The 18,358-nt window shown below is 40.2% G+C and overlaps 1 protein-coding gene across 3 annotated transcripts; it reads right to left on the minus strand.

Moving 5' to 3' along the window:
- Positions 1 to 419: 419 nt before the first annotated feature.
- Positions 420 to 17,621, minus strand: med23 (mediator complex subunit 23). Of its 3 annotated transcripts, XR_004660461.1 has the most exons (32): positions 17,386 to 17,621; positions 16,703 to 16,734; positions 16,467 to 16,554; positions 16,251 to 16,375; positions 15,758 to 15,869; positions 15,319 to 15,417; positions 15,125 to 15,226; positions 14,954 to 15,023; positions 14,599 to 14,711; positions 14,408 to 14,503; positions 13,614 to 13,631; positions 9,138 to 9,344; positions 8,573 to 8,716; positions 8,224 to 8,369; positions 7,835 to 8,080; positions 7,523 to 7,665; positions 7,078 to 7,252; positions 6,226 to 6,389; positions 5,934 to 6,058; positions 5,631 to 5,836; positions 4,983 to 5,163; positions 4,728 to 4,898; positions 4,352 to 4,568; positions 4,057 to 4,166; positions 3,339 to 3,465; positions 2,695 to 2,860; positions 2,446 to 2,518; positions 2,129 to 2,343; positions 1,903 to 2,023; positions 1,562 to 1,693; positions 708 to 970; positions 420 to 673 (listed from the first exon to the last, which is right to left on the minus strand). XR_004660461.1 is itself a non-coding variant. In XM_034900495.1 (31 exons), exons 1-31 carry the CDS (start codon positions 17,434 to 17,436, stop codon positions 764 to 766), a joined length of 4,182 nt encoding a protein of 1,393 aa, XP_034756386.1. In that variant the 5' UTR covers positions 17,437 to 17,621; the 3' UTR covers positions 420 to 763. The 3 variants fall into 3 exon arrangements, 2 of the variants coding, with proteins under 2 accessions (XP_034756386.1, XP_034756387.1); XM_034900495.1 differs by having other exon boundaries at positions 420 to 970; XM_034900496.1 differs by lacking the exon at positions 13,614 to 13,631 and having other exon boundaries at positions 420 to 970.
- Positions 17,622 to 18,358: the final 737 nt, after the last annotated feature.

Raw genomic sequence — 18,358 nt, forward strand, 5'->3', positions numbered from 1 at the left:
ACGCAAACATAATTCAGTCATTTTGAAATGACATAATGAGCAAAGAAAAGACAACCATGTTCAAAAAATATAGAGATTTTGTCTGGATCTAGTTATCGTTTCGGCTTTGAATTAAAATGTTAACATGAAATCACGAAGGCTCTGCAGACAATAGATGAAATAATGGGATAGAAAGTGGTTGCCAGGAGCATCAATAAAAGGCTGAACCCATCTTACCAAAATCTTTAATGAACTAAAACATAAAATATAAAATGTAAAATATAAAAATTGTCTACAAACAGAAAAATACAAAAAATGCCATGATATTAACAAGAAATAGTGTGTCCTTGTGACCCTCCTTAATGCAGCAAATATAGGGAGGTGCATATTATTGTGCAGTTTGTTGAGATAGCATAGAGATACCAGTTCTGATTATTCAGTTTTTGCTTGAGAGTCTTCATGTCTGAGATACTCCCTAAATAAAATCAGTACCTCTGAATTCTGTCAAAGTGATTCATTATGAGAGTTTCCTGGACAGGAAATCAGCTGGGGTTCTTCACTTTGCAAAGTTAATATTTTGGAAATAGGATGTTTTTATGCACTTGTGAACAAGGTTGGAGGAATACAATCAGCTTCCAGACTTCTTGTTATAAAAGTACAATAATGGACATTTTTAACCTTTACTTTAAGCAAATCCAAGTCAAGGAGCACTAAAAACTCAAAACTAAATGTTAGGTCTGTGACATGTGTGTGTAAGTCCATTGTCATGATTGTAACTGTTTACCTATATAGGTGTATGTGCGTGCTGTGCGGAAGAGGGGGAGGCGACGGCAGAGGACGAAGAGAGTGAGGAGGTGGGGGGCTGAGGGGTGGAGGATGAAGTGGAGGCAACGGTGGCAGCTGATGATGAAGTCTCTATCTTGCTGCTGTGTGTGATGAAGCGCAGTCGCAGCTTCATGGCCGGACGTAAAGTCATGATGATTTTCTCCACCTGGAAAAAAAAAAAGAGTAAAAGTAAGGTAGAGAAAGAAACTGGATCAGTTTAGGAAAAACTAAATGCATGATTCCAATGTTGGTTTGAACTGACTTCTACAGTTAATTTTCTGAAGCAGTGGTATAGTCACAGTCCATTGTAATTACCAGGTTAATACGTATCACATTCATTCATGTAACATCTCTTGTTTTGCATCGCATCACCCAAAATACTACACATTCAGCTTGAGACTGTCGTCGGTGTTCAACGGCAGCTTTATCGACTAAATTAATTACTTTAAAAGTAAATTTAAGTACACATGCCCAAGCCTAAAGCCCAAGTGGAGCTACAGTTTCATCTTTAATTAACTGTGGTGTCAGGAGGTCTGGACACGGCTGGGGAGCCAGCTCATCTTGCTGCACAGGCGGTGACAGAGTGAAGCTAAAAATGGAAGATGAAAAAAAAAACGTTCTCCAGAGGAGCGGCAAATTCTCAGATGCCATCATACTTTTTCCGTTCTTTTTCATCAGTGCAGTGCAGTGCAGTTTACAAAGAAGCTTTGAAATGTTTGGCCAATTATTTCCCACTTCAGTAAAAGACATGTCTCACCTGCTCCTTGACACTGTCTCCAGTGTACATGTATTTGATGTGATAGAGGAAGTCACAGATTGGGTCCATGTAGCTGAGATGTTGGCAGTGTTGGTCGACCGCCTGAAGCATCTCGTAGAAGGCCACGCCAATCTGAAACACAAGGAAACATTAAAAAAACTAGAAGGGGACTCAAGGCATGTCCCAAGACATGACCTTGGCAGAGGTAAAACGTGAACATAAAACTTAAATTAATGGCAACATTATGTTGCATGTAATGATGCACAACAATGTTACCAATAACCATTATGTTTTAATCATAATAATTACACTGTCATCTATGGTTAAACGTTAATGTGTACCTCCAACATGCACCGTGTCCTCTCTTGCTGGAAGCGCTGGAGGAACGGCCCCACCAGGTGATACACGTAGAGTAACTGGAACTCTGTCTGGACGACGGGCTTCAGCGTCTCTGACAAGAATCTACATAGACACACATTTGTGATGACATGGCAACCACAAATTCTTTGCGTGCTGAAGAGCAAACAGTAAGATGAGAGGGTGGGAGCTAACGGAAGACTTTCTTACTTGGGAATCAGAGACAGCTGTCCGATGGATGAGTGATGCCACACAGCGTGCGCTAATGCTAGCACGTAGCTGCAGTTCATTTCGCTGTAGCTCTGGTGGCAGGCTGTGAAGTCCAGCAAGGCGAAGGGATAACCTGCCCACTCTGTCTCTGATGTCAGGGCTGGAGAACCCATCACAGACACGATGCGGTCGTGGAGAACGATCCAGTAGGGTTCCTGGAAGAAGAGAGACAGAGGTGGTCACGGTGGAAGATCAATGTGAATTCATTAAATAGTTAAGGACTGTGATAATCATTGGAGAGAGGAGTGTATTCTTACAGGAAGTGCGGTTATCACAAGTCCAATGGCATTCATCCAAGCTGTGATGTTCTCTCTGGGGACAAGAGGTTGGCTAAAAAGTTGAAAGAAAACAATTCACATCAAACTCCTATTTTACCAGAAGACATAACACTGGTATAACACACTGCTGTCAAAATGGGCAAGATAAACTTTATTACAAAAAAGCAGGGTTTTACAGTATTTCCTTCGGTTTAATTTGAGCCATTAACTGTCTAAAGTCTGTTGTACCTTTTCAACACAACATTGAGCAGAGCGTTGCCGACATCTTTTCCTGGCACGGCCAAAGCCATCAGCTCTACGCAGGTGACGTGCAGGGCGTGGGCCGCAGGGTTGGGAAACTCGTTGAACCTCCAGTCGCAGTTGGGGAAGGGACCAGGTGACTTTCCAGCCATGGGTGAGAGAGAGTAAAGGAGGCTAAAAATCACTGGCGGAGCAAACAAGGTTTAATAGGGGCATGAACGTGTGATGTGTTCCTTTTCAAATGACATACTCTTATACTCTATACTAAACCACGAGAGCCTCCATTCACTTCCATCTTGTTTTCTCTGTTGCAACAGCTACATTGGCTGCAATAAAATGACCCCAGATAAAATTAACTACAGATGTAAAACTACAACCCATCTGTGTTTAAGGCAAAGAAACATTAAGCGACACTAGCAGTATAGGCAGTAAGGTCGAATTGATTATTTAGTACCCCAGACGCCCAGGACTTTTTATTAGCCCGTATTAGGATCAGTTAGAGAGAGCAAGTGACATATCCATCCATATATATATAAAACTATCAGATAGATATAAAAGAAGAAAAATATATATATATATATTTTATATTTATGGAGCAATCTACCACCAAGGGGGAGATAAATAAAGGATATTGTCCACCAAGCGTCCAATCAGCTTGCAGTAGTAGGTGTCATCAGGGATCCACACGTTGTCCTCTCTGGCGTTCATGCCAAACTTCAGATAGGTTTCACTAAGGCACCATCCAGGGGTACGGTTGTCCTGTAAAAAGAACAAAAAACACTGGAAATATAACTTGTGCCAATAAAAAGGAAAATCCACAAAATGACACCAACCAGTACTGATCACATGCCACACAGATATATGGTTTTAATGAATAACAAACCCCAGCTGAGCACACTGAACACACGGAAGCTACAGCTTGGAAATCACAGTGGAGAAGACCCTGAGCTGTCTGCTGATCGAGTTCACAGACCACCAGGGCGTTCTGTACATGATCCCTGACTGTTTGCGTTGCCTGTTTGTTGAAGAAAATTTCTTATACCGATTGGCTAACGTTACCTGCTTGGGTCCCGAGCTTAGCGCTGCTAAGCTAGCTGGCTCCATGGCTGCTTATACAGTATTAATTGTTTTAAATATAATATTTACTGTTCTTAATTTTGTATTAATATTAAGAACATGTAACATGTGCAATATGTATACTTTTTTATACAATTTTTAATAATGCTGTGTTTGATGTTTAATGTAAAGCACTTTGAACTGCATTGCTGCTGAAAAGGGCTATACAAATAAAATTGTCTTGCCACAGTTAAGTGTGTGCACGTTTTTCTTCCTTCACCTCCTTCTGCCTACCTTCAGTGAAGACATGATGGCGTGCACCAGTTTTCTCTTCAGGTTGGTTCTCTCTCTCAGATGTCGCTCGTAGTAGTGAAGGGTGTTGTACAGGTAGGTGACTGGGCGGTCTGCACACAAACACAGCAGTAAATACACATCAGTGTGCACAAACAATGGCTTACACATTACATTCACATCCCAGGCCCTTCTTCCTCTTTTCATCCATGTGATTTATTGCCATTGTGGTTTTCCTCATTCTGAACCTCTTTCATCCACACGGTCCTCTGACATTACGTAAGACAAGCTTACACACCATGGAACTTGTACAACCCTCCCAGATGGTCCAGCAGGGTTTCCAAAGACTTGGAGACAGGAAGAAGCTCCAGGAAGCGGTGAATGACAATGTCAAAGACGGGCAGGAAGCGTAGGCACACGTTTCCAAAGTAGATGGGCAGGTACTGAGGCTGGAGCTGCATTGGAGGGTTGACTTGGTCTGCGAGTCCCTCAAAGTACAGCTTCTCTGGGTATTTCTGGTGAAAGAACAACAAACAATGTTGACTTCGGACCTGGGTTTCTGTCTACATTCCCCTGTCTATGCTGAGGTGTCGTCCGAATCAGATGGACCTTCTGTGGTAAAGAAGTAACGTTACATTTTCTCTTCTGGAAGAAAAAAAAAAGTTGTTGTGTACCTTGTGGTAGCTCATGTGCTTGTTGTGCCAGTCACTCTGCAGCCAGTGCTCAGGGGCGTTCTCCTTGACAAAATCATTGACGCGGTTCCTGAAGTCGTTGGGCTTCAGCAGCAGCAGCTGGATTATGAAGTAACAAACCTGAGCCTCGTTGCCCTCATGGCTACGCATCGCCTGGACGCAAAGGAGAAGAGTAATGAGACACAGAAAGCTTGTCACATAGTATACATATTTCTGTAAATGCAAGTTCCTCCTCACCAGACACAGGATGAGTCTGTCCAGGGTGACTATGTTGTATTTCCAGACCATGTCGTTGAGTATTTCGATGCACTTGTTGAGCTGCTGCCCGCCGGCTGATGTTGAAAACTCATAGACAAGGAAGTCTGCAAATGTTCGCACATGAGCCACCAGTGCACGAGCCCCGATGCGCTCCAAGACCCTGAGAGACACAAAATTAGGCTGCAGTTAGACCATCATCCCAAAACAACACAGACAACCTCGCGCCAATTATTGTACAGAATGCCAAACATCAGTGCTCCATAATTCACAACATGCTTCATAAATACAAACTCTACAGTGTTAGTGACACTAAATGTAACACATGTAAGAAATGAAGTGGTGGGAACTTGGAATGTGTTATGTATTTGTAATTAATTTAAGTCCATTTACGGAGATTTGTTTATAATTTGACATTTTAATATATTTTTCTATTAATCAGTATGAACCCTAATTACTTCCACAAATAAAACTTCAGAAAGTATACTTATATATGCTTTGTTTGTACAATGTGTGTTCTTGTGACTGTACATAAGTACGTGTGTGTGAGTGTGTGTGTGTGTGTGTGTGTGTGTGTGTGTGTGGATTCTGTCAAAGTGTATCTGTAGACACAAAATAAGGAGACCAAACCTGAAGCCTATCTGGTTAATGTGGTCCGTCTCCAGCAGCATCTTCCACAGCAGACAGAGGAATAGTGGAGGTGAGCCCTGCATGGAGAAGTGGGTAATGATGTCATTCTCGTTAGCCATGGACTTCCATTTTCTGTACTCCTCTTCTACGTTCTTCTTCAGGTTGAATCGAGACTCTTGAGGAACATTGTTCTGTTTGAAGAACGCCTGAGAGAAAGAGAGTGGTGGGATTAATGCATGTGATTTAAGAGGAAATAAAAATACATTTGTCAGTGTCAATCATGTCTAGGTGACCATAGTGCACCTGTAGTGGAGCAGGGAAGCAGGACAGTGTGTGTGAGGCCCAGTTATGAGGAGTGAAGTTCATGATGGTTTGGAGGATGTCTTTACACCAAGTCCCATGGATGGAGTCAGACCCTGTGAAAAAATCTACACAGACACAAAGCAGGCAACTTAAACATTTATAATTAAGCTATGGGAACAATTTAATTTACAAGCAACTCAGGTACTACAAATTATTAATTAGAAAAAAGAGGGGACAACAGCGACAACAAGAAACGAAAGCTCTAAAGAAGTAAATGCAGAGTGAGTTCTACCTGTGACGTGTGTTGCTCTGGCCAGTGTGAGGATCAAGGCTCGGTTCAGCTCTTCAGACTCAGCTGACAGGACCGTCTTTGGGTCGTTGAGGAAGCGAGTGAACTGGGGCTGAACCTCTGAACTCCCCAAGGCTGTGATCAACCGCAGAGCAGTGCTCTCAACACTGGGGACAGAGACACCAAGACAGTAAGACAGACAACAAAAGAAAAGACAGACAGACAGACAGACAGACAGACAGACAGACAGACAGACAGAGAGAGAGAGAGAGAGAGACCATTACACTCCTGATGATCATCCCTTTTGTTTTTCTTTTGTTTTTTTAAATACCTTCAGTGGAGGTAGGCACAATAAAAAACAACACATGTACAATGCTATAAAATATCTTTGCAGTAAATAGTGTTGTGAAGCATGTGTTTGGTCAGGTGTTAAATTGTATTGTAAGGTTCATATATAAGTGGTGTGTGTGTCTGTTTCGGCATGTGTTGTTTTGTCTCTCTCCCTCTTGTCTATCCTCTCTATGTTTTTTGGTCCTGGGATGCTTTCCCAGTCTCAGTGTATAGTTTGTCACGGCTTGTATTTTATAAAAATATATATATATATATATGAAATATAAAAATAAAAAAAAATCACGATGCAGGATCAGGCCTATGGTTTTTTCAAGCATTTAACTGTTGTGCAGACTTTACCTTATATGAAGGCTCATATACAAACCACCGTCAGCTGTACACACTGCAGTACTGGAGTGGTTGTTTACTGTGCTGCGATGTTTTTGTAGTAATAGTAGCAATAGTATCAGTAACCTTGTAGTTAGGTATAGTAATTGTGTTGAATATACAGTATGATCACATTACCATAGATGCAGCTGGTTCTGGTTGGTCTGGGGCACAGCAGCCAGACTGTGCAGATGACTCAGTAACTGGACTCTGTAGTGAGGCTGAATGTGGTGCATCCTGTAGCTGAACATCTCCAATAATGTGTGAAGGATTCCCCACGCATGAGACTTAAAAACGTTAGGCAGCAACTGGCCTGAACAGAGAGAGTTTCACATTATTCAACTTGCGTCAGCTGGCCTGAAGAGACATTCATGTTGAACACATCGTTCTGAGCCAGTCTGCTCAAAATTCAACCCAGTGGACCAGCAGTGATGACCGAATTTAAATCAGACTAGGACATGCTGGAAGAGTTAGAACATACCTACAAATTGAATGCCTTACATTATTTTTCTTCAGGGAACATAGTGGTAAGCAAATTACACGTTGTGCTTTTTGCAACGGTGAAAATGTTTCTCTAACTCACTGATGAATCCTTTGATGCCCAAAGACTCAATCTCCATGTAGACCAGCAGTCTGCTGTATGTTTCTACCAGTGCTGGGGCCAGGGCAATGCTGGATTTGGCATGAGCCAACTTTATTACCCGCGTGGCAATGCTATGGATCAGACTGGAAACAGACAAGCAAAGAGACAGTTAAATGCATTTGTTTTAAATGATCTGTGTAGCTCTCCATATAATTAAGTGTGTAGCTCACTATATATTTAAATGTGTAGCTTTCTATATAATCAACTTTCTATATACAATTTTTCATCTGTACATCCTTTGCTTTCCCATACCTCATCTTAGCATGCACTGTAAGTGAATCCAGCAGGTTCATGGGAAGCGGGGTAACAGACCCTGAAGCCATGCAGTTGGTGCCAGGTAGGTTGATCCTCATAGAGCCGTTTCCATAGATAGTCTCTACCAGGACGCCCATCGGCAGAGTGAAGCACTCTGAGTTGGTGCTGTAGGCGTTGCACAGCAAGGCTATCTTGTAGTCGGACATGCCAAGAGTCTTGTTACGCAGCGATTGCTGGAGAAACCTAACAAACAGGAGGGAGAGGAGCAGAAACATGTATGTTTGCTTGGGTTTTATTTATGACTGGGTAAAATGTTTTAGTGTTCCCCTAAAGTATTTATTCATGCATAACACATATTTTAGGGTCCAGAGCTTAAAGATGCGTACTCATGGTGTAGTTTCAGAGAGTGTGGTATGGGTATTTGGAGTTTGGAGTTGTCGTTTTGAGCTTTGCGGTTCAGGTGGATCCAGATGCAGGTCATCGCAAAGGAATGAGTGGATTGGGGCTTGTTAATGTCTGGAACTGGAATGCACTGGAGTGGGAGAGAACGCATGGATTAATCTGATTGTACTGCCTATATGGTGGATTACTACCACTACCACTTCTACTCTTACCAAAACTTCTGCTACTACTCCTATTGCATTACAGCTAATAAAAACACTCAAATGGGCACAAAATAGTGCACTAGTAATAATGTTTGTAACAAACCAAAATCATTTTTTGGCAGATGTGTACCTCTTTTTCCGGATAAAGCAGATCAAATAGCTTCATGACAGGCAGGAAGTCAGCTAAGGCGTTCTTCTGAATACTTCCTGATATGAATTGCAGCAAAACCCACATCAGATGGTCTCTCCCTTTAATGAGACCTCTACCTGCAAGCTAAAGAGAGAGAGAGCAACAAACTCAACAACAAGGGTCACATCAGTTTATACCGGTTTTATCATTTGAAGACCCACTCTTGAATGATATTGCCTTCTTAATGATGCTTCAATTAGTGATTACCTACATTTATTAGGAGCCACAAAGACCAACGAGCTGGTATTAGCTTACTCCTTCTAATTGATAAACTTTTGCATCTTGAACTGAAGTATGTCACAGTCGTTTTTTAGATGTCTGATTTTTATTTTTTTACTTGTTTGCTTTCTGACAAAAACATGTTATCCCTAACAAAATCTAATATGTTTTATCTTATTAATATATGTAAGAATATGACCAGTAAACCAGATCAAATCAAGCCCAAATCCAATTACCCATTATCAGGATCGTTAACTCTCTTCCTCTGTCACCTTCCTCCTCTTACCTTTTGATGTAACGACAGCACCATGTGAGGGAAGCTTGCAAACTGAAACAACACAAAGAAGATGAGCTGGGAGGAGAGGTGCTGCCACAGCAACTGGCTAGTTCCTCCGACGTCGGCGTCAAAGTGTTCTTCGGTCTCCGAGCGCTCCATAGCGTACACCACGAGATCCACAAGCTGCTCCTCCAGCACTGGGCAACGCTGCTTATGCTGATGGGTCAGGACGGGGGTGTTAAAGGATAAAGAAAGTAGTGGGCAACAGAGTGAGGAAGTTAACAAGAGAAAGGGAGGGAAAGACGTCCAAGGACAGAAAAAGAGGAAAAGGGGTGAGGGAAAAGGTGGGGAGAAGCAAGACAGAGGGAGGGAGAGAAAATCGTTAATTTACTTCACATACATGTTTTAATGGTAATAGGTTCTCCAACAATTATTGGAAATTGACTTATAAAACCTTTTCCAACCCCTTTTATGCCAGACGGCATCTCCTTCCTGCCACTGTCAGCTGGGCAAACCTTCCTGCAGCCCCTTTTCCATGTTTACTTTTGTCCAAATATATTCTGGTAATTTTCCGGTAACGTAATCATGTAGGAACAGGTGCTGTTAGTTGTCCGCATAGCTACATTAATTTGCAAAGTTGGAATCTTTTGCTTCAGCTCCAGTGCACGCAAAAGGTTGCAACAATGAAGGTTTTAGATAGAGTGCGGACAATCATAAAAAGGATAGTGTGCTTTGTGGGTAGTTATGATTTTTGAGGCTAAACAAATGGCAGCCAATTAGCACTGAACTCCCAAGCTAATCCGGACAAGTAAATATAAACATGGACATTACAAGAACATTCTGCCAAAGGACCGCAATTGGTAATTAGCTGGCTGGCTAACATTAACACACTTACATGCAGGGCTGGGCAATCTATTGATGTATCAATATCGCGATATGAGACTAGATATTGTCTTAGATTTTGGATATATCGTATTAGGATAAGTTTTGTCTTTACCTGGTTATTCAGGCTAAATTACAGTAAAGTGATGTCCTTATCTGAACTTACCAGGCTATTCTAGCTGTTTGATTATTTACCTTTACACACTAAGACATTAAATCATTTCTGGCTAATATTTATCAAAAATCTCATTATGTTACTTAACATTGTGTTAAAAGCTGATAGTAACGGGATGGCAGGTTCACCAAAATCTTTAAGCCCCAATTGGTAAATGGTTAACTGCACAGTTTCTGCATTAGAGTATAAATGCTGGCTTCAGGCCAAATAGTAGAAGCACAGGGTGCATGTTCAAATGTGGGCCAAGTGGACTCTTCTGGACTCTTCATAAGCTAGATTTGGCGTACCATGCGGTTAACTGTGTAGACATGACATCATTAACATAATAATGGATTGAAGCATTATCCACAAAACTTAATTGTTGTGGAGTTGCATGAAAACCTTCATAGTTCCCAACATTCAACATCATTTTATGTCAAAACAAGATACTGGTCTTTGATATGGAAATATTAAAAATCACCAATATAATTTTCCTATTAACCCAGGGTGGGAAACTTAACTTCCCCACCAGACAGACAGAAAGAGGGTGGATCTCTGCAGTGGTTACCACTGTAAGACTTAATTAAGCTTTAATTAACTAAAGCTTTTATCACACTTCTGGGACACAACATAGGAAGTAAACAGCACAGCACAGCACAGCAAAGTACAATAGGACACAGCACCAAACACCAAACCAAACTGTGCAAAATGTTCTTGCATGCAGGCCGACAGGTTTGGGAAACTGGGGAGGTGGTGTGTTTGGGAAGAAGAAGAGGAGCTGCGAGGCTGACCATCACTTCTCTTCCTCTTCCAACACACACTCCAACACACACACACACACACACACATACACACACATACACACAAACACAGAGAGAGAGAGAGAGAGAGAGAAAGAGAGAGCGAGGGCAAGAAAAAAACAAAGAAAAAGAGAGAGAAAGAGAAGGATCCACAAGCATATCTTCCGTCTACTGTACAAATAATCAGCCCAATAGCTTACTAAGCTAGATCCCAAAGCCGGTCTCCTAGCAACAATAAAACCATACCAGTGACTGGTCTATAATCCACCTCCCCGACAAACTATGTATCTAGAGCAAATATATTTTAAAGTAACTGTCTCTCAGTCTTAAAGTTAGAAAAAATTCATGTTTTATCTGCCACTGATATTGATCACGACTGGTTATCAACCATAAACAAATAAACATGTCACTCATCTGCCACTGACGGACTGTGTTTGGAAGCGTCACTTTATGCTAAAGGAATGGCTGACCATCGTGGCTTAAAATACGGCTCTTAGTAGTTGTTTCTGTAGATTTTATCTAAATCTATTACTATTATTAATTACCACTATTACTAAATTACCTAACCCAATTATCAGAGGAGCTGAAAACAATGACATGTTTTAAGGAAATATGGAAGCAACTAATTTAAACTGGCGTTATTTTATTAAGCATTTATGTCATTTCAACCTTTTAAAGATTTTCTCTAAAAAAGAGAGCTTTCTATTTAGGACCACTTCAATCTTTCATTTAATGATTGGCATATAAAGTCTAGTTTAAAAAAATTGAGCAGCAAAGCTGTTGCTTGTAGTTCATTTTGCACTGCAGCTCAGTACCATTAATCACATAATGTAAAACCACATAAGCAGGCTCAAACTGGAGAAAAAATAAACAAAAAGTCAACCACGCGTCAACCAATAAAAAGCACACAACACTGGTCAAAGATTGCTCATCCACACAGACAGCCAATCAGATCCACTCATCAGCCAACCTGGGCAAAACCCTGATCAAAAAACTACAAATTAGAGTAAGGAGTGTTTAGCTTTGTAATCCACTTTGCCATGTCTTCTATTTTGAAGCTGCCTGTGCAAATGCAATTTAAATGTTTATGTTGCTATCCAAGTGAACTTTGTAATTACAAAGGTTTCACTCCATCTCTAACCTGGAGAGACAAGAGCTACTCTTTGGAGAATGGATACATTTTTAATGGAATGAAAAGTAAAGTTTGCAGAGCATGAGCATTATCAATTATAAGCCACTACTGACACACAATTAATTGACAGGATGGTATAAGTTGCATTGGAATAAGGTTCACTAATGTACTGGTTGAGACTGGAAGAAGAAGACGTGACAATAAGAAAATCGTCAAGATCCACCAACTCAAAATGCTTACCTAAACAATAAATACACTTATAATGAAATAGTAGTAGAGCTGGTCTTCCTGTGTTTACTGGCTATTGCAGTGCACTCGAGTTTCAAAGCATAATAAACTTTATAGCGGTATGAGTCAAGACCACTGTTTAGTCTCAATAGAGTTGTTTTGCCCAGGTCAGCACAACAGAAAGCAGCATAAGATCAGAGACGAGAGGACTGCGCTAACGACAGGCCAGACTACATTCATACATGCAGTGCAGCAGGACTTGAAATGTCAACAGCAGGGTTTGAATCAGAAATATTAATGTCAGCCTATGAGCTGGAACCACAGACATGGCTGAGAATAATAATAAATACACTGCTTTTTGATGACAAAAACTACATCTCAGAAGATCTGAGATGGGTCTCAGTCTGGAATAAAAACGGTATAATGAGTGTCACTTGTCTAAATTGACATTAAAGACAATCCAGGACTGAAAAATAAAATCTTAAATGACCGATGTATGGAAATTGGGGATGGATCGCAGCTGGGCAAATATACATAAGAATATAGGGAATGCAATATACAAAATAGATTAAAGAATCTTAAACATTAACATAAAGACAAATTCCAATGTTGCTAAAACATTACAGAGTAAAAATCAAAGCAGTAAAACATCAGCTGACAGCTGACTTACTATTTCCTCTCTTTCAACAATAATAGTGACCAGTAAGTAAACGCTCATTTTTCTTTACAAAAGCCTGCCCTATTATAATAAGCCAAGACTTCTATTTTGGGAGGAATTACTTGTTTGGCCTAGAATATTGTTTAATATAGATACAGATACGGGATACCCGTTAACAGAACATATTGGTCATCTGTGGCTTTAATCAATCCATTTTCTTGTATTGTGCACTTATTCTACTTTATTTAAAGCAGATTAGGCAGCACATGAAGCAAACTGATGTTACTAAAAACCAAATTACCTTGCACACAACCCTATTAAGTGAACAAGCCATTTATGGTTAATGATCCATAAACAACGATCATCCTGCTGCTGCATATTTTATGTACCTGCTTGTCTGACTGCCCAGTACTCATTTGGCCACATCTGTCTCTTTCTACCGAATATATCTCTTTGAAGCCCTGCTGTGACCATCTCAAGCTCTGTAGCATTTCTCTTTACCTCATGTCAAGTTTCTTTTTTTTTGTCCAGTTTCACATTTATATGATATCAGCGTGCCTATAAAAGCTAAGCGTCCAATGGGTTGGTTAGTTGGTAGGTCAGTTGACCAGGAAGAGGAACAACGACATACCTGGGCAATGTTCAGAGTCTAGAGAGCGCATGGCAGAGAGACAGACAAACACAACACACAACCAGAAGACAAGAGAAACAAAGAAAAAAGGAGAAAGAAACAGAGAGGGAAAAAGGAGAGACAGAGAGAGACAGAAAGTGGTGACTAAGGAGATTGTTCACAGTTTGTTCAGCACAGTTAGCATCAACTCAGCCAATTCAAACAGACAAACTGGATTCTGGGAAATTTGTTCACATTCGAAAAATATGCCAAAAAAATCTAAATCAGAGCCCTGGCCAGTGTTGATTATGCATTCTGCCTGCAACTGTCTGAGACAGAGCTGGTCAAACTGTGTTTATGGGGCTCAATGAGCTTGGCTGAGTTGACACTGCATGAACCCAACAGGGAAAACTAACCAGTGCATTATGGGTCAGGCACACAGCATTGGCTCGCTTAAAATATGGTTTTACATAGCTGTGTTACCAGGGCAACAAGGGAGGAGTGGGGATCAAAAGAGAAAAGGGTGAGGAGGATAAACGAGAAATTCAAAAAGAAAGGAATATGAAGAACCAGGTAAAAACAAAACAGAAAGAGCAGAATAGAATGAGCTCGAAGAGGAAAAAGAACCAGAGAAAAGAATGAAAATGGAGAACAAGGAACACCAGGCGTAGGTAGGAGAAGGAAAAGTGAGGTGGCTAAAATTATAAAAGTAAGGGGAGACTGTATAAAGAGAGTCAGAAGGAAAGGAAAAGTACATAAAAGCATACAAAAAGTATACAAAAGCAATGGAGCAAAAGTAGAAGGAGAGGTCATACCTGCTTGTTGAGTCCTAACATGTTGCACACCATTTCTCTTGAATATGGCTGTTCTAACACATAGCGCAGCAAGCCTGTCTGTGGCTCAAACAGGTCCTACATACAAAGAAACATACATTGTGTTACTGCTTGTGTTTGTGTATGTGTGTGTGTGTGTAAATAGTTGTGTCGTGCATACGCTGATATGATACCTTGTCAAATGGCAGCATGCCTCTCAGAGGGAAACGCAGAGTAGTAGGGTCTAACTTCCAGGAGTTACAGATGGCCCCACTGTTATTCACTACTGGTAACAAGCTGCACCGACCTGTGGACACATTTACACATTGAATTACAAAACAGGCACGCTGCACATACATGAGTTGCATTCTATACTTAAGGAATACAAGTCCTAACTCTATGGCATGCAATGTGGCATGCATGCAAGTGTTAAGTTAGCCACAAAGTGTTTAATAGAAACTGCAAGCAAGAAAGCATGAAGAAGAGTTTGCCAAAAACAAGAACCCTTGAGAACAAAAAAAAAAAACTCTGAAAACTTGAACTCCTTACCACAGATAGAGTTGATTCTGGCTGTGGGTCTGAAACTGTCCACAAATTCTGATATTAAACTTCCTAGAAGCTACAAACAGAGACCAAATGAAAGAGAGAAAAACAGAAATTCTTGTTAGATACCACATAAGACATTACATAGCTGCACACAAACAAGAAATTTGCACTTACCCAGTGTGATAGGTGTCCCTCTGGATACAGTTTTCTGATTTCTGTAACGGCAAAGTAGGCTGGAAGGAGGCAGGCATTTCTGTCTAGGGTATACTCAACCACCTGGAATACACGCAATTTTCAAACCAGACATCAGAGTGAAGGATACATCATAAATAAAGGCATTTAATAAGTTAAAGACAGACAGAAAATACCTCTCTGGCAGCCAGAAGCTGTTGGACTATAGCTGAGCTGACGGTGGTAGGAATGGTTTGAATTTTATCTAGTACAGCTTTCAACAGGTCTCGAACACCCTAAAACACACACACTTAACATGAAAACATACTTTTGCAAATGTTTAAGATGCCTGGTAATGGCAGTGAGTCTCTTGTAATAGCTTGAAAAATGTGCCAGAGGCCAGATCTTAGTAAGTCAGCATACTTTGGATCACAAGAGGACATTATATCATTGAGTTTGTAGATGAATTGTCTGAGCTGTGCTGTGTGTGTGTGTGTGTGTGTGTGTGTGTGTGTGTGTGTGTGTGTGTGTGTGTGTGTGTGTGTGTGTGTGTGTGTGTGTGTGTGTGTGTGTGTGTGTGTGTGTGTGTGTGTGTGTGCGTGCGTGCGTGCGTGCATATGAGCGTGTGAGTGAGACCTTGTAGTCCACCCCTCCAATGATCTTGCGAATCAGTTTGAAAGTTAATGCCCACAACTGAGTCCTCTCCCATTCTAAACTGTCCGAGCTTATCAGAGCGCCACACACCATCCTTCAGAAATAAAAAGACATTCATTAGATGGACAATTAAGACAAATAACAGACCTAATAGATAAGACTTCACACAATGTGCTTGTGTTACGTCACAGCTTTAAACAGATTAAGTGTAGATACATGTTAATGAGACTTCACGTATCATACAAATTATAAAAAGCAATACTTTCAACTATGGTATTATTATTTTAAACCATAAGGGTGATTCATTTAATCAAATTATATCTTAAGTAAAAAGGTGACAGTGATAGTGTGGCCTAAAAAAAATCAATGAAACTAAAAGATTTTAATATTAGATAACATCAGACGATGTCAAGCCCCAGAGTGTAAATTCCTGCAGGCCTTAAGTGTGTACGGGTGCGTTTGTGCATGTGTGTACCTGGGCGGTAACACACTGGTCTCCACAGCCATTGCTAGACAGTCGTGGAGGAAGGAGATCCTTTTGGGACTGTGCTGGCTGTGTATAAACCGAACTATCCACTGCACACACTGTTCATGGGACTCCTGCATAAAGACAGTCGGGGAATTGAAAAACATCCAGCCAATCATTCTACATCTTATGTGCAAGCATGTGTCTGTCTCTGTGTTTAGACACCTGTGGTAGTGTCCCCCAGTATTGTCTGAAGGCTCCCAGACAACTGATCAGTTTAGTCCTCTCATCCTCTGGATTGTCCATAAACATCCTAAAATACAACAGTTTATATTTCTTATTACTATTTTTTTTTACGTGTTTTTTTTCTCTCAAACGACATAAAGTGTGTAACAAATGAACTAGTCAGACTTGCTTTAACCACATATTAACAAAACAGGGGGTGTGTGTGTGTATTTTACCCAGCAAAGGCCTCTTCTATCATCTCAGTTTTCTAAGGAGAGAAGTAGAAAAAAAAGGAAAATATTATGTGGGAGAAAAATATGTTTTGATTCTACCTTCTGTAAGAATATTATGTGGGAGAAAAATGTTTTGATTCTACCTTCTGTAATTTTTACTAACAGCTTCCCACGTCTTTCATAAGGAATGATTCCAATAATAAACCTTTGTTCTGTTGCCTCATGTACACAAAAGTCAGATTTAGAATTTGCTACAGAACAACAACTCATGTTGGTAGGGATTAAAGTAAATAAGTCATTTTAGGACAAATCTTTTCTTTATTTACGTCAACATTAGTGCTCCCCAGACACACTTAAAAGTCTTAAAATTTTCAAAAACATTACTAAGAGCATTACATTGGTGATATGCAAGTGCAATGAATGACCAATTAACGTGAAATAACGTTACTTGTATAGCTACAAAATGCAGAAAGTCTGTAAAGCTGTTTTGAAAACGCTATGTGTTAGCTACGGCGTAACCATAACGTAGCTAACACTAACTGTAGCGTTAGAAGTATTTGCTATTTTGTAGGAATTATGCATTTGCACAGCAGGTTCATAATTTAACATAAAATGGAAAATGCTAACATTATCTACAATGCTAACTAATGTTAGCTTTACAACCAGTTAATGAAGATGAACGTTACCACAACATCCTCAAAGATGCTCTGGAGCTGCGTTTCCATCGAAAGCGCCATGTTTGCATCAAAAAGGTTAAATTTTTAGCAAACCATCACACACAAACATCAGGTTAACGGTACTTCTTTCAGTTGACGCAGACCAGGCCACCTACAAGCTAACTGCTAACAGGCACCGACAGGCACCCGCAGGCACCGGAATGAACGCGTCGCGAGACGCGCAACTTCAAAAACAATCCGGAGGCACATTAGAGACACTGGCTGCACAGTTCCGCTTCATTTTGTTATAGTCAAGCATTTGTTATTATAACGTATGCATAATTACATAATTATAATAGCCTGTTTGATAGACGTGCCGACGAGGCTGACAAACCTACTCTAATATAGGCCTATGTGAATTTGCAAAAAAAGGCTACAATTATTATAAAATATATGGACCTACACAAAAACTCCCATGTTTAATTTACTGACGTTGGGCCTACTCAGATATACATTAATTTAACATAAACAAAAGTGTGTGGTGGAGTGATAAAGAGATAAACACTTCTCTTAAAAACGCAGTATCGCAACTACATATAATAAAAATAATGAGTGATGGAAATGAAAATAATACAAGCCTATGGGCCAACATGTAAAATATATTTCATTTTTAGATATCAAACTCAAGTCAACACTAAACTAACAACACTAACACTAAACCACTGTAAAAGAAAAATAATAATAAAAAGACTAGGGAACACAACATTCATGTTTGAGTTGATCAACAGAAGCATGCATGTTGTGTTCTCTAGTCCTTTTAATTAATCAATAATAATCTAACAAATAGGGCCCGTTTCGCTTTCTGAGTTTTTTTTGTTTTTTTTAACTTTTGTATACAACCTGAATTGCTTTACAAACATTTTACAACAATGCAGTACTTAGTTTTAAGTGTATTTTCATTTTCTCCTTCTTGCCAATTGTACTTTTAATTATCTATTTGTGT

Source organism: Etheostoma cragini, chromosome 18 (assembly GCF_013103735.1).
Source record: "Etheostoma cragini isolate CJK2018 chromosome 18, CSU_Ecrag_1.0, whole genome shotgun sequence".
In the NCBI taxonomy this organism is placed as follows: Eukaryota; Metazoa; Chordata; class Actinopteri; order Perciformes; family Percidae; genus Etheostoma; species Etheostoma cragini.